The sequence below is a fragment of the Podarcis erhardii genome, assembly GCF_964252035.2.
Source record: "Podarcis erhardii genome assembly, chromosome: Z".
Lineage (NCBI taxonomy): Eukaryota > Metazoa > Chordata > Lepidosauria > Squamata > Lacertidae > Podarcis > Podarcis erhardii.
The window spans coordinates 3,735,293-3,762,033 of NC_138504.1; the positions used below are offsets into that span (position 1 = coordinate 3,735,293).

At 48.1% G+C, this 26,741-nt stretch overlaps 2 protein-coding genes and 1 pseudogene across 3 annotated transcripts in view; 1 reads left to right on the forward strand and 2 right to left on the reverse strand.

Annotated features, from left to right (window-relative positions):
- Positions 1-8,304, reverse strand: part of FOXO4 (forkhead box O4) — a 28,227-nt gene extending 19,923 nt beyond the window's left edge. The window contains exon 1 of the mRNA XM_081846777.1: positions 7,595-8,304. Coding sequence (XP_081702903.1) covers positions 7,595-8,065 — 471 coding nt within the window. The 5' untranslated portion in view covers positions 8,066-8,304. The remainder of the gene's footprint in view (positions 1-7,594) is intronic.
- LOC309333392 (tigger transposable element-derived protein 1 pseudogene) overlaps positions 1-26,741 on the reverse strand; it is a 306,834-nt pseudogene that overhangs the window by 176,161 nt on the left and 103,932 nt on the right. The gene's annotated exons all lie outside the window — the stretch shown is intronic.
- Positions 12,289-20,941, forward strand: SNX12 (sorting nexin 12). Its single transcript, XM_081846855.1, has 4 exons — positions 12,289-12,578; positions 17,600-17,695; positions 17,886-18,010; positions 19,164-20,941. The coding sequence occupies exons 1-4, from the start codon at positions 12,414-12,416 to the stop codon at positions 19,264-19,266; spliced, it is 489 nt and encodes a 162-aa protein (XP_081702981.1). The 5' UTR covers positions 12,289-12,413; the 3' UTR covers positions 19,267-20,941.

The following is a 26,741-nucleotide window of genomic DNA, read 5'->3' on the forward strand; positions in this document are numbered from 1 at the left end:
CATCTTTGGTGCTTACCTACCCAAGAGAATTATGTCCAAATCTTCTACTTAAATCATCTTGTTTTGGGAATGATACAAGTCATAAAATTCCATACACAGAAAGAAGCCAAGCAAACAGCTATCCACACCGGCATAAAGCAGCACACAAGAACAGCCTCTGATCAATGAAAAACTGGAAGTGCCTTTCTTGGCATTCCCCAATATGTGCCTTGCAAATGAAGAAACACACTGGGTTTACAAGGAGGATGTCCAAGCTAAGTAGAGGAAATCAACTTTGATGATTTCTGGTGTATGGTGATTCTCACATACCATTTTTTCAGAGTACAGTGGTACCTCTGGATACGAACGGGATCTGTTCCGGAGCCCCGTTCGCATCCAGAGCAGAACGCAACCCGCGTCTGCGCATGTTGTGATTCGCCGCTTCTGCACATGACATCATTTTGACCATCTGCGGATGCACGAGCAGCGAAACCCAGAAGTAACGCATTCCGTTACTTCCGGGTTGCCGCGGAGCACAACCTGAAAACACTCAACCTGAAGCAACTTCAACCCGAGGTATGACTGTACTGTTCTCTTTGCTACATCTGTGGGTTTCCATTCTAAAAGAAAGCCACTTTCCCCTGTAAGCTTATAAGCTTGCACTCTAATAGAGGCAGGTGACTCTACAAGAGTGAAGACAGCCACAGTGAGTGGGGATAACCAATAAATCATTACCCTGAAATTTATGCAGCCTAACTACTTAGTAATTTCCCCCTTGTCCCTATTAATTTGGACTTGCCAATCCCATCTTGCCTGAGCTCAGTCAGTCAAGTGTAGGGATCCTTAAGGCAGTTTCCTGAAAGAGACAGTAGCTGGTGCAATAAGCCAACCTATGAAAGTTTCTATAAGATTGGGGCAGAAACTGGTATCTTATGCCAATCTTTTAACAGTCCTACTATGAAACCAATAGAAATGTTTTGCTTCCATTTAACAGATACAAAGTATAGCTTTACCCAAGCAGCATTCAAAGGCAAAAAGATTTAAAATGCTTCATGATTCATCAAGAAAATTGCACAAGAGTCTACAGACATACACGAATGCTATAACATCCTTCCCTTTTAAAAAAAACTATTGAAGATTTTAGTTTAAAAAATATGTGCATTGTCTCTTTTCTCAAGTTGCATTTTCTACAGATCAGTTACATTTGTTGTGAGACATGAGTGTTGCATGCAGAGTAAGGTCGGTAAGAAAATAAGGGGAAAGAGGGAGAGGATAGTGAGAGGGGTGGGGTCAGGTGGTAATGCTTATTTTCTTTACTTAGTGTATATGTGGGGTTTTGTGTCAGCGTCACTTGTGTGGGTTCTCTTTCTGTTCACTTATGTTTCCTTGGTGGTGAGAGAGGTTGGGGGTAGCCTAGAGTTTGGTTGGTTGTCTTTGGTTGGCTATAGTGAGAGTTGTTTATGTGTGTGAGAGGGTGGATTTTTTGGTCATTAGCCAGAATGTTTTGTACACTGTTGGTAGATTCTTGTTGGGCTGTGTATGTGATGAAGGGGAACCATACTGGAGTAAGAACGTCTTCTTCTATTTATCCCAATGTCAGTTTCAGTTTATTGGTTAGCTTTTCTAGTGAGGCCGTTTCCCATAGTTTCCCATACTGTTTGATACCATTTGCCCATGTTTACTCCTGACAAGTCTCTCCAGTGTCTGGCTATGAGGCTTCTGGCTGCTGAGATTAGGTGGGTTATGAGTTCTGCATAATGTGAGTGGGCATTATTAATTTGGACGATGTTGCATAAGGCCAGTTCTGGGGTGACTTCTAATACCTACTTATTTATTTTGCATATTTCTAGTATGACTGGTGTTCTTGTATGACTGGTTGGACTTTGGGACATTCCCACCACATGTGAAGATATGTGCCTATGGAGGTGCAGCCTCTCCAGCATTTTGGTGAGGATCCTGGGCGTCTCAGCCCTAGTTTACCTGGTGTTAGGTACCATTGGTAAGTGAGTTTCAGGGTGAGTTACCATAGATTCCGGCGCATAAGATGACTTTTTAACCCCGGAAAAGAGGTTAAAAAGTCGGGGGTCATCTTATACGCCGGGTATGGCTGCAGTGGGCGGCGGGATCCACTCCGCACGGGGAGGAAGCTGCCCGACAAAGCTGCCCAGTGATGCTAAGCCAGCTTCGCTGGGCAGCTTCCTCCCAACATGGAGCCCACCACCCACTGCTGCAGCGGCAACAGCTTCGCTGGGCAGCAGCAGTGGGTGGCGGGCTCCACGCCGGGAGGAAGCTGCCCAGTCGCCTAATACGCGAGAATCTACGGTATTTTCTTTTAGTTGAGATGGATTTAGCGGGGGGGGGGGGAGTTAGACCACATTCTAGTTGATTGGGTGGGATTAATTTTACAGTGGTGCCTCGCAAGACGAAAAGAATCCGTTCCGCGAGTCTCTTCGTCTTGCGGTTTTTTCGTCTTGCGAAGCAACCCTATTAGCGGATTAGCGACTTAGAAAAAGGGGGGAGCGAAAAAAATCGCAAAACTTGCAAGACATTTTCGTCTTGCGAAGCAAGCCCATAGAGAAATTCGTCTTGCGAAGCGCCTCGAAAAACGGAAAACCCTTTCATCTAGCGGGTTTTTTTGTCTTGCGAGGCATTCGTCTTGCGGGGCACCACTGTATAGTCTATGTTGCTCAGGCCTAACTACAGTGCTCAGATTCACTGGCATGATACAGAATGCTTCTCTAAAGATAGAAAATAAATAAATATTAAGGCACAATATTGTTGGCAAATCCTTGTGCCTCCTGTGCTAAAAGCATAAGCACTGGGAAAGGGACTTTAACCATATTCCTGACACCTGTATGGGAGATGCCTGGCATAAGTGACAGCTCAAAACAGTTCTCACTGCCAAAACATGGGTTTCAACTGCTTTAGAACAAAACCTTTCATTAACTGTCTATCCATACAAGGGAATCCCGCAGAATAAAGGACAGGAAGAAACTGTTCAGTGTCTGCTTGTAGGACTGTTGTTAATTCATCTTTCACTAACAGAACATCTTCATTTACTTGGTGGACGGGGTTTGAGGGGGGTGGAGGACAATGAGAATTGACTAAAGAAACAAAAGGCAGTCAGTGTGATAGATATGAACACAGGTAACCAAGTTCAAGTTCTGCTGAGCCTTGAAGCCTATGGGACATCCTCAGGCAAGCTTCTGCACCACAGAATAAACTACAGGGTAGTTGTCTGTATTTGCAAAAGAGGGGAAATTAACTCCAAAATCAAAGCAAGTCCATGTGCTTCAAAAGCAAGAGAGTATTTTTTGTTACTGCAGTGGTACCTCGGGTTAAGTACTTAATTTGTTCTGGAGGTCTGTACTTAACCTGAAACTGTTCTTAACCTGAAGCACCACTTTAGCTAATGGGGCCTCCTGCTGCTGCCGCTGCGCTGCCAGAACACGATTTCTGTTCTTATCATGAAGCAAAGTTCTTAACCTGAAGCACTATTTCTGGGTTAGCGGAGTGTGTAACCTGAAGCGTATGTAACCTGTAGCGTATGTAACCCGAGGTACCACTGTACTTTAAATGCGAGCTTGCAAGGAGTAGATCGTTCTGGCATGTGGTGCTATTCTGGGATTCTGAATAGGCCTGCGAGAGCAGGACAGCTACCTCATATGAAGCCGCTAAAGGAGCCAACTCCCTTTAATACAGGCATTTCCCATTTTTAGGACAAATAAGGCTCATATCTGAAAGAAAGAGTGATCGTTCTAAGTGCCTTTTCAGCCTTACTGAACTTCCTCAGCACAGAGTATGCATGTTCCCTCTCTGCCCGGAGTTCTTGTTCTGAAGGAAGGGTTGTGTGAGCCAGGAATGCATGCTATGAAGGAGTTATTTATACTGAGTATCAACGCAGCTGGGTGACAAAGAACTGAAGCCCAGTATTGAAAACTATTCAAGTGACACTTGGTCTTCCACAGCAGCTTGGCCTAGAGTTCCAGATCGAGCTTGTGCCTTTCCAAGAAATCTCTGAGAACATTTACAAAGGGGGCAGGGAGTGGCCTTTCTTGGAAGTGCTGAAACAAAGTGAACTTAAGGGTCACACTGGAGGGAAGAAGGAAAAGACACACATGGGCTGGGGAAGTAGTCAGCTGTGAAACCCCCCAAGTCCATCTCCTAATACTTGCTCACTACCCTTTATTAGATACTATCAGAGGCACTGCTGGCCCAGATAAATATTTAGGCTGATCCAAGGCAAGGTTTGCCTAGGTAAAAAGAACAAAACAAATTCCTTCCAGTAGCACCTTAAAGACCAACTAAGTCAGTTCTTGGTATGAGCTTTCGTGTGCATGCACACTTCTTCAGATACACAACTAGGTAAAAAGAGTCATTCTAGACCACCTTTGCCCAACCTGCTGCCCTCTGGGTACAACTTTCATCTGCCTCAGGAAGCATGGTCAGGCTGATGGTCAGGCTGATGGGAAACATAACCCAGAACATCTGGAGGGCACCAGGATGAAGAAGGCATGTCTGGACTAACAGATTATTTAAAGAAATTCATATAAGAGAAAATTGTATGGAACAGAACAAAGCTGGAATTCCTTCTCCCCATCTCCCCAAATTCCTGTCTAAAACTATGTTTTCAGAAGACATCAGCTACCATATTTACTCAAGTCTAATGCAGCATTGAATCTAATGTGCACCTCAATTTTCAGAACCTTGAAACAAAAAGAGGATTTGCTGGAGAATGTAAATGTGCCATCGAATCTAATGTGCACTGTATTTTTTGCAATGTAAATTGGCCAAAAAAGGTGAGCATTAGATTTGAGTAAATACGGTATGTGCAGGAAGGAGGTGGGGGGAGGATGAGAGAACATTTCCAGAATATTTTCAGTCCCTAAAGACAGCGTTTTTACTATCATCCTCCCAATTTCTGGCAACAAGATTTCCCTAATCCAGCACAGATGACAGCTTCAGAAAGGGCTATCCTCTGTTAACTGTTTGCCCTTGGAATTTAGCTAAACTATGGGTATCTGGGACATCACACAGTAATCAGGCCAGTGTTGTGACACAGGAAAAAGGAGACTGAACCAATCCACCCCTTTGTTCAGAGAGCCACCCTGCAGAAGTCAACATTACTAGCACATGTAGAAATACACCAAGTCAAATCCAGCAGCCTCTCTATGTGGATCAAAAACTGTAGAAGAGTTAAAATCTAGGAGCTCCAAAGTCCCTACCACAATCGGTCGCAAGAGGAAGCAGACTCCTTTGTACGGACAAGGTTTATTTACTATCCTCTCTCTCCAACACTCCGCATTCATGTTCTGTGCAAGAGATGAATGCTTTTCCCATGCCTCCCTAGCTGGCACTGGAAATTGGCTTGCAGGCTGACTAATAATCCCAGTGCCAGCGCAATACTATGCACCTGTGGTTCTCAACCAGTGTACCATGGCCCCCTGGGGTGCCTTGAATGATAGCCAGGGTGCCACAGGCAACACTGGCCTCTGTCCCTCTTTTCTTCTCTCCCTCCTCTGATGCCCTCTTGCGTCTCAACCTTCCAAAGGCTTGTGTGGCTGTTTGTTGCAGCAGCCCTGGCTACAAGCTCCGGAGGCGAATGGGGCTTCTGGGGCTTCTGGGGCAGGCCAGGGAGCAGGCACCTTTGTTTGGGGGGGGAGCTCAGAGACCAGGGGTGGAGGCGGCGGCTGCCCCGAGAACTCCTAGGGAGAGGTGAGAGGAGAGGAGGCTGAGGGAACACTCTACGAGGGTGGGTGTGACATAACTGGGCTTCTGAGACCCAGAACATGTTTCCCCAGAGGGGAGCCGTAGAAAGAATGTAGCTGGTCAAGGGAGCCATGGACTCAAAAAAGTTGACAATCTCTGTTATACACGGTTCCATGTAAAAATCTGACAGTGCCCAATCCCCTGATGTCTCCACCTTTTAATTCTTTCAAGTGCCCTTAACATTGGCACAGCAGCTCTGTCAAGAAAAAGTGTCACCTGTTGAGGTCTTTGGTCTCAAAAAAATTCTAAAAGCAAAGGGGCAGTATCCTAAAACTTTTATTATGAAAAGCCACAAAGTCAAGATGTTGCTGGTAAAACAAGGTGGAAGCATAATCTGCCAAGCATTAAAATGTTGGTTCAGGATGATACAGAAACCCTGCCAAGAAAAGGTATTCTTTTCTCCTCCTGTATTTGCATTCTGTATTTGTCTTTTAGACCACATGCCACTATATGCCTTTGGGTGCCCTGGCAGAAAAATGGCTTGGAAATGTAGTATATAAGAATAAACACAGGGATGTTGGGGGATGTGGAAAGAGAGATAAGGAAGAAAAGGTAGAAGTGTCATAGCTCCATGTAGCTTAGCAACAAACAATCAGGAAGCAGCCAGCTTCAATCTCCCTTTCACCATACTCAGCGGTCAACAACACTCACTCAGTCTTCCATCTCTGCAAGACAGGAAAGATAATACTGGCCTACCTTACAGGAATGTTGCAATGACTCCTGAAACAAGAGCACAGGAGGCAGCACTCTTAAGCACACCACAGGAACACTATCATCCATGTGCATAAAATGTAGCCACAATGGACCATAAGAAAAGTATCCAAAATCCAAATTTGAACCATTTGCTATTATTTGGAATGGCAAAAACATCACATAGGCACTGGAGCTCCTCAGAATTGTTCAGCAGACTAGATCATGGGTAGGCAAACTAAGGCAAATTGCCTTCACAATCCGGCTGGCAGCCGGAGCATAACGTGTTCTTTTATTTAAAATGCGTCTCTGGGTTATTTGTGGGGCCTGCCTGGTGTTTTTACATGAGTAGAATGTGTGCTTTTATTTAAAATGCACCTCTGGGTTATTTGCGGGGCATAGGAATTTGTTCATTTCTCCCCCCAAAATATAGTCCGGGCCCCCACAAGGCGTGAGGGACAGTGGACCGGCTCCCTGCTGGAAAAGTTTGCTTACCCCTGGGCTAGATGGTGAACAGAGCAAACTGGAGAAGGAAGGTGGCAGGGTCGAGAGAGCCCAGATGCTTTGTTCACCACTTCGCTGGATGGGTTCGGGAGAAAACTTAAGATCCTGCACACTCTCTTGTGGCCTTACTAAGCAGAAGAACTGCCCAAATTACAGGATCACATCCAATATGCCAGCTCCACTCCAGTTCAGACCCACTGAAATAACTGGGCACGACTCAATTTCGGCCCGCTGATTCTGAGGGGTTTATATCAAGTGCAGTAACTTAGTGGGGCACATTATGCTGTTGTTGTTTTCTCTTTGCTAGCCACTTTGCAATTCATGTGAATGGAAAGCGGCATGGATATAGGCTTGCATCTAATATGCCACCCCCACTTCCGATCAGCCCCACCGAAATAACTGGGTACGGCTCAATTTGGGTTAGCTGATTCCGATGGGTCTACTCCGAGTGCAGTAACTTAGGCGGGCACAATGTGCTGTTGCTGTCTTCTGTTTGTAAGCTGCTTTACGAATGTAAAGCGGCGTAGGTGGATAACAAACCGAATCAACCCCGCGGCGTGTTCTCTTGCTTTGTTGTTGTCGGCTGGTTTTCTGCTGTCTCCCTTTCCCCACGAAGCTACTTCTTGCCCCCTCGCCACCCCCGGGGACTCACCTTCCATCCGGCGGAGCTGTTGCTGTCGCCCTTGTCGCGGAAGTAAGGCACGGAGCGGACCATCCACTCGTAGATCTGCGCCAGCGTCAGGCGCTTGTCCGGGGCGCTCTCGATGGCTTGGCTGATGAGGTCCGCGTAAGACTGGCTGCCCCAGGCGTTGCGACGCGCCCCGCCGCCGGACCCGCCACCGCCTCCGCCGCCGCCGCCGCTCTTCCGCGCTCCGCCGGACCCGCCGCCGCTTGCCGGCGCCGCCGCCGCCCCGGCCGCCGCCACCCCGGCCGGCTCCTCAGGGCTCCCCAGCCCGCTGCCGGGCGCTGCTGCCCCGGGCTCCGTGTCGGCCGCCGCCAGCTCCGGCCGGGGCAGCGGCCAAGTGCAAGATCGCGGCCGGCTCTGAGGGGGGAACTCCGGGTCCAAAGCCGCCGCCACCGAGGGAGACTCCGCCGCTGAGGGGCTCCCCGCCGGCTCCGCCATGATGGCGACGCTCCGGGTCTCCGGCCGCCCTCAGCGCCGCCACATCACCCGCCGCCGACGATCGGACCCGCGCGGCGATCTCGCCCGAAGGTGGCGCAGCCCGAGCGGCGGCTTCGCCCGCGCCTCGATCTCGATCTCTCGGTGGTACCGCCCGCCCTGAGGGCCCTCCCGCTCGCCGCCGATTCTCGCTCAGAACTGAGCGCTCCGCCACGAGAGCAGGCGCCTCGGCGGCACTGTTTATCACAGACGGGGAGAGGGGCGGGGGGAGTTGGAAATGAGCCGCGCGTGCGCACCCGGTGCACCTTGGGAGCCGTAGTCCCCCAAGCGAGGCGACGGCGGGCGGGGGGAAGCGTCTCGAAGCGGGACGCGGTTTCCCGTCAGGCCAAGCGCGAGACTTTCGAGGAAGGAGGGAGACCATGCGGCCTACAAATCCCAGAGTTCCAACTTCTCGCTTACCCTCTGTCTCCCTCCTCCTCCTCCCCCCCGCCCCACCGTGCCGGCGTTACATAAGCAACCAACCAACCAATCCGCTTCATCCAAAACAAGTGCGCCGTGCTAGGCGGCGCTGCGCTCCCACTCCTTTGGCTGGTGTGTCCAGCGGCTGCTACTCCCCCCTTTGCCCGCCGCGGCGAAGCTCTGCCGGGGCTGTTCTGTCTAATCGCCCCCCTCCCGCGCGTGGATGATGCGGCCAGATTAAAGGCGTCTTCAATGATTGATTAGACGACAGCTAGCCAACTGATTTATTAATCGATTAAACCTACACAAATTCTCTCGCTTGTGTGTGTGTACTTATTACTATTCTACACAAAGTCTCTGCGTGTGGTTTTTCTCTCTCCATATGAGATAGACATTTAGAAATTGAAAAATACATTTGCAGTTTTTCACACGTGAATAAAACTGCTTCTGGGGGGGGGCGAGGGCGGGGAGGCAAGCTTCGCTCAAGTTGAGAAGATGCTGCAAGATTCAGCTTATCTCTGGAGAGGATGAGATTCCTCGGTTGGAGGAACTCAGGACAGATGCTGCCTGCGGTGCAAGGTGAGCAAAGGTCAGATCTTCAGCCATGAAACTTGCTGAAGAGGGGAAGGGGCACCTGAAGTGTACATTTTAAACCAGCATCATACCAGTTTAATAATAATGTTATTATTTATATCCCACCCATCTGCCTAGGTTCCCTGAGCCACTGTGGGTGGCTTCCAGCAAAATATAAAAACACAATAAAACATCAAAAACTACTGTATGCAAGGCTGCTTTCATATGTCTTCAAGAAGACATATGGTTATCTCCTTGACAACTAATGGGAGGGCATTCTGCAGGGCAGGCACCACTACCAAGAATGCCCTCTGCTGGTTCCCTGTAACTTCACTTCTCCCAGTGAGGGACCTGCCAGAAGGCTCTCAGTGCCTGGACTTTAAACAGTCATGCCTTCCCCCAAAAGATCCTGGGAAGGTTAGTTTCCTTAAGAGTGATTAAAGTTGTTAGGAGGCCCCTTTCCCCCTCACTGTGATACAATTCCTAGAGTGTTCTAGGATTCAGAATGTCCTAAAGACTGCTGATTCACCTGCTGAAAATACCTTTCTTGTGTTGGCGCATACCACCTTTCCCTTGGGGGCTACAAGGAGAAAGGCCTCTGATGATGAAAGTAGGGTCCAGGTGGGTTCATGTGGGGAGCTGCCCCAGAAATTACTCAAATGGGACTTGTTTGTGATTCCCAGCAACTGGTAATCAGAAGTATACTGCACAACACCCCTTCAATAGCTAAGCTGTGTCCATTTTGTGTTTGCACAGATCTTTGTGGCTCAGGACCCCAATATCTCCTGGAATGTCTCTCCCAAAATGAAAATCTCTGGCCACTTAGATCTTCATCTAAGCCCTTCTCCAGGTCCCTCCTTCGAGGGAGGCTCAGAAGATGGTGATAAAGGAGAAGGCCTTTCCACTGGCAACTTCTCATCTGTGGAGCCACATCTTCTGGCTGCAAATTTCATACTTTTAACATTAAAGCTCTTTCACCCCCCCCCCAGTTGTTATGCGTCACTTGCAAATTATATAGAACACCACAGAAAGCCAAAACTATAGAAAGTTTGAAATCTAGTGTGCACACTAGCCAGTGTAATTATTTCATTCTAATTGTGAGCATCCATCTGCCACGAGAGACAATGGAGGAGTGTGCTTTTGGGGCTGAAGTCAAATTGTTGGAAGGTTGCAGCGCCTGCTGTGGTTGTAGAGACTGGCATGGGAGAGACATGTTTTGTTGCAGCTGGGGCAGATGAAGGGATCCAGTTGTGTTACTGCAGATGCATCATGGTGTTTCTCCACTCTGCACTTCTCCCAGAGGTCATTCATTCTTTGGTCACTGCTATGGTTACATAGCCTGTCTCCAAGCACTGTGGTCATCTGCAAGTGATTCCCACATAGCAGAGTTGATGTTGCCAGCCTTCACGTCTTGTTTGCAGACATCTTTGTAACACAGAATTGGTCTACCAATGGGCCTGGTGCCTGAAGCCAGGTCACCGCAGAGCACCCCTTCGGGGATCCTGCAATCTTACAAGTTTTGGATGGTGTGTGGGATCATGACCCTCTAATACAAATGATATTCTCATACAAATACAGGAAAAGCCCATTATGCATCTCTTATGAAGATAGCCCAACCTTGTTTACTGGGTACTGTCTACACATCTCTCCAGGGTATCTGGCTGGGGACATTCCCAACCATACCTGGAGATTTTGGGCATTGACTCTGGGGCCTTCTGCATGTGAAACAAGCACTTCACCACTGAGCTAATAACATAAGATACAGAGTCAGCCCACAGGCCCATCTGGCTCAACATTGTCTATATACTGACTAGTGCAAACTTTCCAGTGTTACAGTCAGGGGACATAAGCTACCTTCCCTGAAGATGTGGAGGACTGAACCTGGGACCTTCTGCACAAAGCACATGCTCTACTAAGCTACAGCTACTGAATGCTTCTTGCACTGTGATATGTTGTTTTTATTGAAAAATATTTGGATAACGATGTATCACAAATAAATTTTTGTTGTTGTTTAGTCGTTTAGTTGTGTCTGACCCCATGAACCAGAGCACGCAAGGCACTCCTGTCTTCCACTGCCTCCCGCAGTTTGGTCAAACTCATGCTGGTAGCTTCGAGAACACTGTCCCACCATCTCGTCCTCTGTCGTCCCCTTCTCCTTGTGCCCTCCATCTTTCCCAACATCAGGGTCTTTTCCAGGGAGTCTTCTCTTCTCATGAGGTGGCCAAAGTCTTGGAGCCTCAGCTTCAGGATCTGTCCTTCCAGTGAGCACTCAGGGCCGATTTCCTTCAGAATGGAGAGGTTTGATCTTCTTGCAGTCCATGGGACTCTCAAGAGTCTCCTCCAGCACCATAATTCAAAAGCATCCATTCTTCGGCGATCAGCCTTCTTGATGGTCCAGCTCTCACTTCCATACATCACTACTGGGAAAACCATAGCTTTAACTAGAGGGACCTTTGTTGGCAAGGTGATGTCTCTACTTCTCAAGATGCTGCCTAGATTTGTCATCGCTTTTCTCCCAAGAAGCAGGTGATTTAATTTTGTGACTTCTGTCACCATCTGCAATAAATACTGTAAATCAAATGAAGAGCGGTGATAAAAACATAAGAAAGACCTGCTGCCACTGAAACCTGTTTTGTTTTATTCATATATGTGCTGCTGATACATTTGCAGTCGCGGAGCGTTTTGTAACGTTTGTTTGTGTTATGGATTTCGGATTGCGAGGCACTTTGAGTTCATCCTTAGCGGGTTTGGGGGCGTTAATGCAAGTTAAAATGCATAATAATAATAACAGTGATCGAACCGGGGGCTAACAACCAAACGCTCCCCACCGGTTCCACCAGCAGCGCCAGCGCCGCATGCGCAAGGATGCTGCGCCCAGGAGCCTCCCCGCGCCATGGATGATTCTGCCAGTTATGCAAGGCACTTCACGGCGCAGAGCTCGGAGTAGGACACCTAGCGGCGGCCCCGCACCATAAACCGACCACTTCTGCGCCATACAGGTTCCAGGGCTCGGTGGCGCGCAGCCACGCGCCGAAGATAACTCATAAACTCCGCCGCTTAACCAATGTGCCCGTTATTGCTTATGCGCGTTGCGGGGCTGGCGCGGCTTGTCAGAGGGAGGAGGCGGGCCCCGAAACATGAATCCCCACCGGAGTTATGCAGGGCGGGCACGGCGCGGCGCCTCCCCACGCAGGTTCCGGGGCGGCGCCATGGTATTGCGGCGCCGCGGCTGTGAGGAGAAGCTGGCGGCAGCGGCAGCAGGGCGCGTTCCGCTGAGGCGGCTCTGACCACCAGAATCTCCCCTCCTTCCCTCTCCGCTATGTCCGAGGCGGCCGTGGCCGACACGCGGCGCCTCAACTCGAAGCCGCAGGACCTGACGGACGCCTACGGGCCGCCCAGCAACTTCCTGGAGATCGACATCTTCAACCCGCAGACCGTGGGCGTCGGGCGGGCCAGATACACCAGCTACGAGCTCCGCATGAGGGTGCGTAAAGGGGGGGGCGGGAGGAGGGAGGGGGCGGGGCCGCGGGGGGGGTCTTCTAGTGGGCGGGGTGTCAGTGGGAGGGAACGGAATAGGGCGCCCTCGTGCCACGCCCAATACCTGCCTTATTTGAGGGGGGGATTCCGACCCTCATTTTAATTCATTTTAAAAAACCATTTATATTTATTTCTAATTACCCTGTTCCTGTAAGCAGGATAGGCAGGAATGTTATAGTTACATGGAGGCCATGGGGTAGGTGCAGTATAAAGGGGTGGTGTGGCATAGTGGTTAGATCGTTCTGTGGATGAGGTGGTGGCCCTGGGTTGGGAGAGGCTGCCCACTCTGCTACAAAGCACACATGGGCTTGAGGATAGATCTGCTTGCTCAAGCTGATCCCGCCTCATAGAATGTTGCAAGTAGTGAATGGGCTTGTAAGTCGGTGTGAATCTGCTAAGCCAGGGGTCGGCAACCTAAGGCCCATGGGCCGGTAGCAGCCCACAAGGCTTGTCTAACTGGCACATGGCGACCCCTGGCACCCCCCGCTCTTACCGGCGCACCATGGGGATCGACTTCCGGGTTGATGGCACCTGTGCGCATGTGCACAGGCGCTCCTCCAACCCAGATGTGTGCCAAAAATAGTGTGTGCACATGCGTGCAGGATGAAGAAGTGCCTGTGCACGTGCACACACACTATTTCCGGCGCACTTCTGGATCAGATGAGCGTTGGAAAAATAGCGTGTGCACACGGGCGCTCCTCTGACCCGGAAGAGCGCGCATGCACACATGCTCTGGCCCATCCTCTGACTGGCCCATCCTTCGATAAGGTTGCTGATCTCTCAGCTAAGCCTTTAGCACAGGCTTGGTTTCTTTTTTGATTTGGGGTAGTATCTGCTGCATCTTTGGTGCACACCTGCCTGATGTCACCATGGATCCCGATTGTGGCTGTGTGGGGCAGCCTTGGAGAAGAATCAACTTAAGCAGAGACTGAGCGGTGTGGGGGGTTAATGTTTTCCCCACCTTTCCCCTCCCTATGCCTTTATTTTATGTGCATTCCTAGATATGTGCTGAGAAGCCACACTGAGTTCAGGAAAACTTGCTCCCTGGTAATCATGTAAAGCAGGGGCTCAAAAGCCAAGCCATTGACCTCCTGCCTTTGTAAATTTTGATACCTCTATGGTAGTTTTTAATATGTGAATGGTGCTACGTAACCCCTGGGTGGATCACACAGACCACCAGTTGGGAACCACTGATGTAATGGATTGCAACTATAACATTACATATGCAGAGAAAAGAAACACAAGGGTGCATCTGTAAGAGTGAAACCACATGCCCTCATCTGCCCCAGCTGCAACAAAACATGTCTCTCCCTTATCAGTCTCTGCAGCCACAGCAGGCGCTGTAACTCTCCCCTTGATTTACCCCCGATGATGCACTCTTCTATTGTCTCTCAAGACAGACAGAGGCCAACAACAATACAGTAGCCTACATCATGGTGTGGAACCTATGGACCCCCATCTGTTGCTGCACTCCAACTTCTATCAATCCCAGCCAGCATGGCCATGGTCAGGGATAATGGGGTCCAATAAACACCTGGGAGGGCCACAGGTTCTTCATCCCTTTACAGTGAGATTAGCAAAGCATTTGTTGCTGCCCTAAAATACTAGTTGGATTGGAATGGGGGGGGGGGCAGTCAACTCAGCATAACAAAAGTAATTTTAGTTACTGGTATGGAACAGATGACAATTTGGCAGAATGGGTATTTGTGACCTACATGTCCTTCTCAAGCAATTAGTTGCATTTTAAGTTCCTTCCCTAGAAAGGAGCTCTTGAAACACCCTCTTGACTAGTGGAAAGGATTTTTGAGTCTGCAAGGGGCAGGATTTTGCTGTATTGTAGAATAGCTAGAAGGGGTGAGTATCTAGAAGTGGTTGTCCTGGGCCTTGCCATTAAAGCAGTTGTGCCACTGCACTATAATTGTGCCTGCTACCTAGCTGAAGCAGTTGCTTCTGAAGAGTAAAGGTAAAGGGACCCCTGACCATTAGGTCCAGTCACGGACGACTCTGGGGTTGCAGCGCTCATCTCGCTTTATTGGCCGAGGGAGCCGGTGTACAGCTTCCAGGTCATGTGGCCAGCATGACTAAGCCACTTCTGGCAAACCAGAGCAGTGCACGGAAATGCCGTTTACCTTCCCGCCGGAACAGTGCCTATTTTTCTACTTGCACTTTGTGCTTTTGAACTGCTACTGAAGAGTAGATTACTGCAATGTGCTCTACGTGGCGCTGCCCTTTAGGCTGAACTGAAAGCTGTAGCTTGTGCAGAATGCAGTGGCTTGACGCTCAGTGGGCCGAAATATTGCCAATTTATTATGCTGTTGCTGAAATAATTGCAGTTAGACTGCCAGTTAGGCTAGGTTCGTGATGCTAGTTATGGTATAGAAAGTTCTACAGTTTGGGATCAGGATTACTAAAAGGTATCAACCCAACATACATACCCAACCAATCACTGTCCTATGTGAGAGAGCATCCTGCAGATATAGTTCTATCAGGAGGTCTATTCCACACAATGTTGGATTTGGGTCTAAGTTGTGGTAGTACCTACCCTTTTAAAACTGCCTCTAGTTGGACTGGTGTTTTCTCTGTTGCTTTTCACCTGCTAGAAGTATTCCTCTTGCAGCAAGCCTTCTAAGTAGCTTGGGATTAGAGCTCAACGTCGAGCCTACCAAGTGGCGATGGCGACGGCGAAGAGGACCTTCTTCACCGCCTCTATTGCATCTGCAGAAAACAGCAACAGGAGACTATTTCAGGTGCTTAGCAATCTATCGGAACCACCTTTGTCACCGAGGCCTGGTAGGGACCCCAAGATCTCCTGCAATGCTTTTGCAAAGTTTTTGCAGATAAAGTCACTCAGATTCGGAAGGAGGTAGACTCCACCATGGGAGCAGAGCCAGGGTGGAAGAGTGCTGGAGTCCTGTCTAGTCATGTTACATGGGATCAATTCCAATCTGTTACATCCGAGGATGTGGACAGGCTGCTTGGACGGGTGAAACCAACCACCTGTCTCCTTGATCTTTGCCCATCCTGGCTAATAAAAGCGAGCCGGGAAGGGCTGGGCGATGGGCTCTGCAGGGTGGTGAATGCTTCCCTCTGCAAGGGAGCCTTCCATGGCCCCCTGAAAGAGGCGCTCATTAAACTGCTTCTTTAAAAAACACCTTTAGACCCAGCCAACATCGCCCAGTCTCAAATCTTCCATTCTTGGGCAAGGTGGTTGAGCGGGTGGTTGCTGAACAACTCCAAGCATGCCTGGAGGATTAAGACCATTTGGATCCCTTCCAATCAGGATTGAAGCCTCACCATGGGACTGAAACTGTCTTGGTCGTGCTGATCAATGATCTCTGGCGGGCTAGGAACAAAAGTGAGAGCTGTTTCCTAGTTCTGCTGGATCTCTCAGCGGCCTTTGATACCATCGACCATGACATCCTTCTGGACTGCCAGGAGGCGCTGGGAGCTGGGGGCACTGTTATACAGTGGTTCCGCTCCTTTCTCTTGGGCCTTATCCAGAAAGTGGTGTTGAGGGATGAGTGTTCAGACCCCTGGGCTCTCACTTGTGCCTCAGGGTTCCGTCCTCTCCTCCATGATTTTTAATATCTATATGAAGCCGCTGGGAAGGATTATTGGGGGTTTGGGCTGGGTGTTCATCAGTATGTAGATGATACCCAGCTCTACCTCTCTTTTAAATCAGAACCAGTGAAGGCGGTGAAGGTCCTGTGTGAGTGCCTGGAGGCAGTTGGAGGAGGGATGGCAGCTAACAGATTGAGGTTGAATCCTGTCAAGACAGAAGTACTGTTTTGGGGGGATAGGGGGCAGGCAGGTATGGGGGACTCCCTGTTCCTGAATGGGGTAACTGTGCCCCTGAAGGACCAGGTGCGCAGCCTGGGAGTCATTCTGGACTCACAGCTGTCCATGGAGGCGCAGGTCAGTTCTGTGTCCAGGTCTACCAGCTCCATCTGGTACACAGACTGAGACCCTACCTGCCCACAGACTGTCTCGCCAGAGTGGTGCATGCTCTAGTTATCTCCCGCTTGGACTGCTGCAATGCGCTCTATGTGGGGCTACCTTTGAAGGTGACTCAGAAACTGCAATTAATCCAGAATGCGGGAGCTAGACTGATGACTGGGAGTGGCCGCCAGGACCATATAACACCAGTATTTAGAGACCTGCATTAGTTCCCGGTACGTTTCCGAGCATAATTCAAAGTGTTGGTGCTAAACGGCCTCGGCCCTGTATACCTGAAGGAGCGTCTCCACCCTGATCATTCAGCCCGGACACTGAGGGCCTTCTGGTGGTTCCCTCACTGGAGAAGTAAGGTTACAGGGAACCAGGCAGAGGGCCTTCTCATTAGTGATGCCTGCCCTGTGGAACGCCCTCCCATGAAGGAAATAAGCAACTATCCTACTTTTAAAAGATACCTGTTAATGCTGTATTGTGTTTTTAATATTCGATTGGGAGCCGCCCATAGTGGCTGGGGAAACCCAGCCAGATGGGCTGGGTATAAATACATTATTATAAATTATTATTATAATGTCTATCTCAGTTGATACCTGTACAGTGGTACCTCTGGTTACATACGCTTCAGGTTACACACTCCGCTAACCCAGAAATAGTGCTTCAGGTTAAGAACTTTGCTTCAGGATAAGAACAGAAATCGTGTTCCGGCGGCGCAGCAGCAGCAGGAGGCACCATTAGCTAAAGTGGTGCTTCAGGTTAAGAACAGTTTCAGGTTAAGTACAGACCTCCAGAACGAATTAAGTACTTAACCCGAGGTACCACTGTATTTGATTTGAATTGATTTTATGTATCTGCAGTTGTTACATTAAACTGTTAGTTAAAACAATTGCACATTGTTTTGTGTTTTGCATAAGTTTTTGTTATATTGCAAATTGCTTTGGAATGCCTAATGGGGAATGATTCATAAATCAATAATAATAAAGCAGTTGTCAATTAGAACTTTCTCTTGCCTCCTTTCAGACAAATCTGCCGATCTTCAAACTGAAAGAGTCCTGTGTGAGGCGACGGTATAGTGACTTTGAATGGCTGAAAAATGAGCTAGAGCGTGACAGTAAGGTGGGTACAGGAAATGAACATCCACTCTGTTTGCATAACAAATAGATCAATAGATAACTTTCTTCTTCATTCCTGTGGCAGAGAGCTCTCCTACTCTTCCCTGTTGGATCTAGTGGTGACCCTAACAGATCAAGCAGCAGAAGGAGAGTGGTTCTGCTCCCCTCTTAAGTCATGCTCTCAATGTTTCTAGATTGTAGTGCCTCCACTGCCTGGCAAAGCCTTGAAGCGCCAGCTTCCTTTCCGAGGAGATGAGGGCATCTTTGAGGAGTCCTTCATAGAAGAAAGAAGACAGGGCTTAGAACAGTTCATAAACAAGTAAGAGTGACACCTGGGTCTTCAATACTTGGGGAAGTGAAAGACTCTGGGAGAGGAGGACGTGTCATTGCACAGTGTAGTGACTAGATTGCATATCGTGGTTGCCAGTAACTCTAGGCATCATCTTAAGCTTACCATTGGTCTTCTCTTCATGTGGAATCCTAAGAACTGTAGTTCTCTAAAGAGTGCTTTTATGATACTCTGCAGCAACCTAATGCACTTCAGATGTTTTATACTACAATTACCATCTGTCCCAGCCAGCAGGGCTGTTGGATGCTGGGCCTGCTGGGAGTGTGGCTGTGATGGCCAGAACTGATGCAAGTTTTTGTCCAGAACATCTGGAGGGCACTGGGTTGGCAAAAGCTGCCTTAAGTGATGAAGAGCCTGCAGTTATGCTGCCTCAAGTCTGCTAGAAATGCTAAAATGAGAAAGCTGGTTTATTGTTAAATTATTATTTTTTAAATTTATAGTCATGACAGAAACAGTTACTAGCCAGAGACTATCAACTTATATCTTCCCATTATCTGACTTTATCCCAACCCCTTGTAATAAGGCTCCACCACTCTCCAGCTGCTTCTTTCAGGGAGGAAGTAGGGAGCCATGCCCACTTCCTAAACCACATACAGCCGTGATTCAGCAGCTGGGCCATTTCTGCCTGGTAAACTACTAGGATGAGCCCTATCACGCAAACGTATCAGACTACAGTTCTGAAAATCTGCTTTTGGGGAAAGAGAGACATGATGGCTATTCTGATACAAAACCGAAATGTTTGTAGCGCAGACAAAACTGAAGGGTCTACAATCCAGTTGTCAAGGAAACTACACTTCATACACAGAATCTGGCAGTTGTCCCTGGATGCTGAACTTTAGAAGCACAACCTTCTACATCCCTGCACAAATTCATAGATGAAAAGCCCTCCTGGGCCTGTTTCCTGGGGATGATGTATGCTGGGGGTGCTGAGTGCCTCCAAAGACTGGAGAGATGGGATTGGTGGCAAATGAAAATAACAGAGGTCAGCCAAAATAGATGGACAATGCTGCAAGTGTCCTGGGTGCTTGTGTGTGCTGCTGTTGCACAACATGATCTTGCCTTGCCTTGCCTTGTACAGAACTGGGTAGCTGATTGCTAATCTAACACTTCTTGTTCTTGGCAGAATTGCTGGACACCCGCTGGCACAGAACGAGCGCTGCTTACACATGTTCCTGCAGGAGGAGACTATCGATAGAAATTACATCCCAGGGAAAGTCCGTCAGTAGAGGAGTCTGGCATTCTCCATTTTCTCTCCCCGTGCAAAAATGACATTTATTTTTACACTGCCCCTCTTCCGAACCAGCTTTTTTCTCTTTAAACCTCCTCACTTGTCTAGTGTGCCCACCACGCCATCCCACCCCATCCCACCCCTTGTTAGGCAGCAGCGTTGGGTTCTGTTGGTCTTCGGTCTCTGCATAAAAAGGTGAGGACCTGAGAAGAGCTTGTGCCTATTGGTGGATAGGTAAAGCTTGCTGAAAATGAACTGGAGACTAGTGTAAGGTATTGCAGCGTACATCAGAGCTGCTTTTCTTCCTTTGTGTAAGAATATGGAGGATTATCCAGCATGTGTAAGTGTGCTCCTTGCCACAGGTTTCCTAGGGAAGTCATGGTACTGAGGCTCCTTTTCTTGGCTACTGCAGAGATGTTTCAGGGTTTTTTTTGTTAGCATCTGTGCCCATCACCGCAGAATGATTAAAAGTGGGAAGCAAAAAATGTTTTTCCCTTAACTTGCTAGGAGGGTACTGTAGACCAAAAGCAGTTTGGAAGCTCCCTTTATTGAGCAGTAAGGCCTTCTGAGGGACTTCAAGTGACCCCTTCAGTATGCCTTGAGGTTTTAGCTGCTAATCCTACCCCAATAACCTTTGGGCTTTGTAGAGTTAGAGGCAGACTTGCAACCCAAAGAACAAGGCACCCTTTGGGAGCCACAACTTCTGGTAGCAGAATGGCTTCTTGTAAATGCATGGGCAAAGCAAACAGTGGCATCTCAGAAGCAGGGTTCATGTTGAGGACTGGGCAGGAAAGGTTTGGTGGCTGGCTTTTGATGGTGAAACCTGTAGAGCAGTGTTTTCTCTGAGGATTGCACCTTGGCAAGTTAAAAGATGGAGCAAGTGGAACCTAAACTAAGGGATGTTTCGCATGCCGCTTCTGTGTTCAGTGGATAGCTTCATCTGGCCTCTTGTCTGTGTCCATTTGGGGTTATGGTGCAAAGTTCCCTACTGTTTGTTTAATATTTAATCTGTTGGGAGGTCTTGCAGATGACCATGGTATCTGTACAGCCTCTTTGTTTGACCTGAACAAGAAACTTTGTGATCCCTCCAAAACTCTGGCCTGCAAGAAGTGTGGGCAGGAAGAGAGTTGTATCAACCTAAGTAATAAAGTGGCCGTAATCACAAAGTTCCCTGTTCTGAAGTTTGCACTATTTGGAGTGAGCAGTACAAGTTTGTCTTGGAGGGGTGAAAGAACTGGTATATACAATTCTGCATGTTTCAGGCAAGAGGTTGTGGATATACACCACCCACCTATGGGGTAACTGGATAGCAGAAAACTCTCTTCTCTGGGCTCCCAAAGCAATGGCTATGCAGAAACTGTCTCTGCACAGACCACTCTCATCTGCTGCTGGAGAGGTGCTAACATTCCTGTTGGAAGCGGCCTGCTGCTGCCTCGTGGATCTGCATTAGCTATGAGTTCTTCAAATTCCTTCCTTCATTTGGTGCACAAGTCTGGAGATCAGAGGCTCTTGCTGCTGTATGTGTGTGTTTTTGTGTGTGTGTCTATATTTATAGACACACACACATACATATCCATACTGATGTGGGGCTTGTAATTCAGCAAACTATGTCTTCAGTTTACTGTTTTATGTAATGTCCAAGACTTGTTCATATTAAACCACTGTGAAGCCAATATGTCTGTGTCCTCTATCAGTCACCGGCTTTTCTAAGTACTTTTGGGTAAAGCTTTGGAAAGGAGTCATTCCTCTCTTACATGTCAAACGTGTCATTTGTGTGAGGATTGAGTCTGGGGATTTATTGTTTATTTGCACTTGGGTCTTCTCAGGCAGTAGTCTCTGGTGCCTCTTGGGACTCACAGCCAGCACAAGGCAGAGAGACCAGCAGGAGCAACAGGCAAAGGCAACTGATACTAGTTTGTCCCCCGTCCTCCATGCTGAGTTCTACAAGGGCAACATTAAGCCGTGGTCTTCTGGGTTGTTGCCTCTGCACCACACTGGCTTTAAATGACATTCTTTTAGAATCATAGAATTGTAGAGTTGGAAGGGATCTTGAGGGTCATCTAGTCCAACCCCTTGCAATGCAGAAATCTCAACATAGTATTCTGGGCACTGCATTTGGCTAGGTGTTGCTAGGAATTTTAACACTAAACTACATTGCCTATAATGCTTTGGGGGAAAGAATTTGCTTTAAAGATATAGTGTGTATGTAACCTGAGAGTAAGATGAAGGGAGCTGACAGCAGCACCCCATGGGCTAGCGACAAGTAAAAAGGCAGGGTGGGTGGTGGACGGGGCACTGTCTGAAGTTGGTGGGGCAGTTACCCATTTGCCCAGCTGGGCTAGTCTCTGCTGCAGCCAAGCCTAGATCCATGGACACTGCAGCCATTTCCCCCACATTTCTTCCAAGCTTTGCATAGCTTCCTAGCACTTTTCTCTCAGCTCCTTCAGCAGGCATTGCAACACACTTTGGCTTGCATGCACACTGTACCTTTAAAATACATTCAGAGTACACTTCCACCCTCAAAGAATTCTGGGCACTGCAGCTTGTTAACGGTTGCTGGGAATTAATAATTCCAGCAGCGGTGAATTACAGTACCCAGAATTATTTGAGGGAGGGAATGTGTTTAAAATGTGCCTTAAAGGTATACTGTGTGCATGGCCTCTACTTTTTTGCATTCTGCCATTTGTCCAAGGAGGTTAAGGAGATGAACATGGTTCCCCCTGGTTGTCTCCTCACAACTCCCCCGTGAAGCAGGCTAAGCTGTTGGTAAGGTACTGGAGAGCAGCATCCCAGGAGCTGGCAGAGGCTGTGGAGGAGCAGTCAGCTAAGTTTGCAAAAAGGCAGCTGAGACCTGTGCCAGCCTTGCCCTTGCCTTCTAATCACCCCACCTGGAGAGCTGAGGTTTTGGAGGGCACACAGCCACTGTTTCTCTTCAGCAGGGCTCAAGGAAGTTGTAGAATGTCTACCCAACCATGGCTTCCTTGTGAACATGGAAGACTCGCACATGATGCCTTCTTAGAGGCTGCTGTATCTGGGGGCCATGCTAGACATGAGATTAGGCCTAGTCTCCCTGTCACAGGAGCGATTGCAAAAAATAAACAGAGGATCAAGCAGTCCTGAGGTCACCTTGTCCAGGTATTCAACATCTGACCCAACTGAAGGGGAGCATAGTCTCATGCATGGACATTGTACCATGGTCTTGTCATCACTCCTGCAGTAGCAGGTTCTTCTGTTCCAGGAAGAGATTACATATTGGTTGCATTGAAGAACAAGGCATTCTCCCATTACCAGGTAATCCCTCCAGTGGTGACTCTCTTCAGCACTCCTACAGGGATGGCAGATGTGGGATCCATCCAGGGTCCTGATAACTGGGTGCCAGCCTACAGGGCATGGGAACCCACAAGGGGAGCTTCATGCCTTGGGGCTCTGGGCATAGGATGAAAGGATACAGAGTGTGAATCTGCTGGAACTGAGGGCAATCTGACTAGTTCTCTTGGCCTTCCACCATCACCTGGAAGGGATGGGTGTCCTGATACACGCAGGCAATGTTTGTGCAAAAGCTCATATTTTTCATCAGGGCAGATCCCTGACACCACTGCAGGAGGCAACATGTCTGCTCAACTGGTTGGAGAACCACCTCACATCTATCACTGCAGAACACGTACAGTATTGGGTGTGTCCAATATCAAGGTGGATTGGCTGAGTTGCCAGGACGTGTTCCAAGCAGAATGGAGTATTCTACCCTTGGTGTTTGAACAGATAGTGGCACGCTTTGGTCAGCCCTATGGGGACCTGTGTGCAACTGAGCAAAACAAGGTGAGCAGCTTCTTTTAAAGTTCCAGTGGCATAGGCTCCCTCATGAGCACTTGTGACAAGGGTCTCTTGTATGCTTTCCCCTTAATGGTAGTGATTCAGCACACATTCCAGAAAGTAAGGCACTGGAGGGCAGAGATCATTCTCATAGCTTCCTTTTGGCTCAGGAAAGAGTGGTTATTGGGTTGCCTTGGGCTCTTCTAGGTTGGTCAGATATTCTCTTCCACTACAGCAAGTGGCTTACCAATGGGGTAGGGTCAGAAGCTATTCCCACACATCTGAATAGCTGACAAATCCCATCTGATCTCTTCCCTACAGGAAAATTTGACATTGGACCTCCCGTGAAGGTCCCTTTTCTGCTGGGGATTGAGGGGATCGATCCTCCCTAGGCTAGTTTTGGCTATGGGGTGGGCAAATTGGTTCATATGATTTTTAAAAAATTATTTTTGGGTATTTTCTTTAATTGCATATATTCTTGTTCGGTGTTGAAATACTCCTAATTTCAGTTCAAATTTTTACTTCTTTTATTTTTTACTGAACATTCCTCTTCCTCAAGGGTTGAAGTGCCCTGATCTACTGGCCCAAAGGATGGCTTATGGGAGTGGTTGGGTGCAGGGATGCCAAAAAATGATGCCCCAAATGCCAGAGTGAACAGTTCTAGTGCTTTATTAAAAGAAGGTGTAGATTTACAGCAAATCAGCCTGCCAGGATTCCCATCCTTTCCAGATGCAGGACATACAATGCAGCAAGGAGATGGCTTGTCTGTACCCACACAATTATACATATTTTAATCACAAAGCAGCATACATCAATATACCCTAAACCTCCCATCACACCTAGCTGGTGAGGCCATAGGTGGCAACTGCCCAAAGCTTTTCCCCTCTCTGGGCCTAGAGCCCAGCATCCCAAGGTCCACAGATAAGCGCAGCATCAAAGCAAGCTTATTAGCATACATCAAACCAAAGAAACATATATGAGCTTAGTCACACCACAACTACCAATTAGTTTTGGGGTTATCTTGACCGCCAAGATAGCACCTGCAGACCTTCCAGAGAATATCTTCACCTTTGGCTCAACGCATTAGGTTCTTGCATTTTTCTCATTTTTCTGGTGCTTTGTACCCATGGGATGCAATGCTTTCCCTTGGGATTAGCATTATTATTATTATATTTTATTCTGAGCTGGATTGCATTGTTAACTGGGAGTGCATTGCCCTCCCATTGTGAGGTTGTTGGCTGTTGGCAACTGCCTGTCTCAAGAGTCAAGGGAGTGTGCCTCCAGGATTGAAGTCAGACCGCAGCATTTGCAGCACTGAAGTGACCTCCCTGGGGCTCAACTCTAAAGCAGTGTGCATGGAGGTCCTGGGCTGCCAGGTGACAAGACCTCCCTCTTGGCCTCACGGATGTGGTTCAAAGGAAAGCAGAGCAATACATTTGGCACTGGCTTGGCTGCAGAAGTTGCTGGAAGGAGGTGTATAAGGTGCCACCCAACCATCTTAGGGTCTCCACTCCAGATTTGTGTAGGGTCCTGAAGCTTTTCTAACAAATGAGTATAGCCACAAGACAGTGAGGGCTTAGGATCTGAGTTTTCTTTCTCCTAGGTGGGCTCTCTTCCCAAGTTGATGAGCCTCATCTGCCCTTCATTTCCCTCTGCAGCACACGCAGTTACCACCTTCTTAACCGTCAAACCCACAATTGGTCTTGTCTGCTCAATCCACGAGCCTGTCTTTGCATGCAAGGGAAGTCCCTGAGGTACTGGATGGTAAGATCTTCCTAATTTGCATATTCCTGCCTATGGAGCAAGTGGGAACAACCCATCAAAGGGATCCCCTCTATCCTTCACAGGAGATCCAATGTCACACTATCACCTCTCATTGGTGGGCCTCTGGTAGATGATCTTCACCCTTTCATCATGGCTCAGCTGACTGGGGAAAGCAGCCTACTACTACCTGAGACAGGAAGATGCCTACTGGTGGGAGCATGGACCAATCTGGAAGGGCATGTAGGGTCCAAAATTGAGGCTGCTGCAGAGGAACTGGCCCTAGAAATTGCCTCCATAGGAAGGAGTGGAAGAGTTCTCCCAAGATCTATGCAGAGACCATGACAGAGGCAAACCATCACCCAGTCTTGTAGGACGGAGAGGGTTAGTTTGCCATAGACCACAGCCTGATTCCTGCCCTGCAGTGCCACCTTAGCACCTGGCACTGTGATGCCCTGGACACGCCACCACCCTCCTCCACATCCACGTCCTGTACCACAGCAGCTTCACCGGGGAGTGTGCAGCCATTGCATCCCTGCAACCACCTCTCCATGTCAAGGGTGGGAGGCTGAAACCTTCTGGGCACTCCTCAGAAAGTCGCAGTGAGGGAGCCTTAGGAAAGCAAGCCTTCAGAAAGTATCTGCCATCTCCTGTTTGATTGTCTCTAACAGTTTCACCAGACTGTTGGGAAGAGTTTGGGGGCTCTGTGGAAGTGTTGCCAATACAGATTCAATAAACAGGTCTATTTGGTGCACTTAAGCTTTATATTCACTATTTTCCAGTTCTGTCCTTTTGTCTGCATCTGTTCCTGAAGTTCTTGGGTTCATTATTCTTTCCTAATTTGGCTGCTTTGTGCAGGCTGAAGTACTGCATGTTTCTTAGAAGCTTCTGTTAAACTGCTTAGCTGCTCAGAAATACATTGTAGTTCTTCACAAATAAGCTCTCTCTCGATTTTCTCAGCATCTTGTACTCTCTCCAAGGCCTCTCTCAACTTTTCAATTTGCCTCTCCTGACCTCCTATAATTGTTTTGCTTTCCTCTTTTGCAGCCAAAGCAAATTATACTTACATCATATGTCCTGCAGCTCACTTGTGAGCCCTTCTATGCACTCTGTCTTTTGGCTAGTTGACATCCTCATCCCCTGGATGTGGTTCATCAGGCCTGACACAACTTCCTTACCAGCAGCATTTGTTCAACTTAGTGAGCACATCTCCATTTCAATTTTTGCTCTCTCTTCATCTGTTTCCTCCAGTTTTGCTCTTGTGTCTTCTTGCTCATGGAATGCCTTCAAAGCTCTTGTTCATTCTACCTCTTGAAGCATTTTCTGAAAGGCAGTCTCTTTGCTTCTATGGTCACTCAGGACTTTTTCTAACTCTTATTTAACTTTTAGTATGTCTTCTTATGCTTTACCCGTTGCAGCATGGATGAATTATATTGAAGTAATCACTTACAGTTTCTGGTGTTTGAAGGCTTTATTCAAGCAGGGACTTTTAACAGGATGAGTACAGATGAGAGAGAGAAAGTAGCCAGCATCCCCGGGAAGAATGGCAGATGAAAGTGATGGACTATATGGAACTGGCGGAAATGACTGGCAGAATCCGAGACCAAGGTGAAGAGTCGGTGGAAGAAGATTGGAAAAAAATTAAAGTTTATTTACAGAAACATTGCAAAATTAAGGAATGTTAGAAGGTTGTTGGAATGAAGTAATGTGGTTTTAGCAGAAATGATATAAAGGATTAGGTTAAAATTGATTTATTAATTGGTGAAAGATGAGAATTACAGTATATTAAGATAAATTATTAGGATAAAAACAAAGCTGGAAAGGATTTGCTGAAACATCTAACTGAACTAGAATACAAAAAAGGGAGGTGTGAGGAGGTCAAGGAAATAAGTAAAGGAAAGA

Excerpts from the sequence above, each read along its gene's own strand:
- SNX12 (XM_081846855.1), top strand. The coding sequence starts at position 12,414 with ATGTCCGAGGCGGCCGTGGCCGACACGCGGCGCCTCAACTCGAAGCCG. Across the intron at positions 17,696-17,885 it reads AGCTAGAGCGTGACAGTAAG|ATTGTAGTGCCTCCACTGCC; the intron begins GTGGGTACAGGA and ends CAATGTTTCTAG. Across the intron at positions 18,011-19,163 it reads TTAGAACAGTTCATAAACAA|AATTGCTGGACACCCGCTGG; the intron begins GTAAGAGTGACA and ends TGTTCTTGGCAG.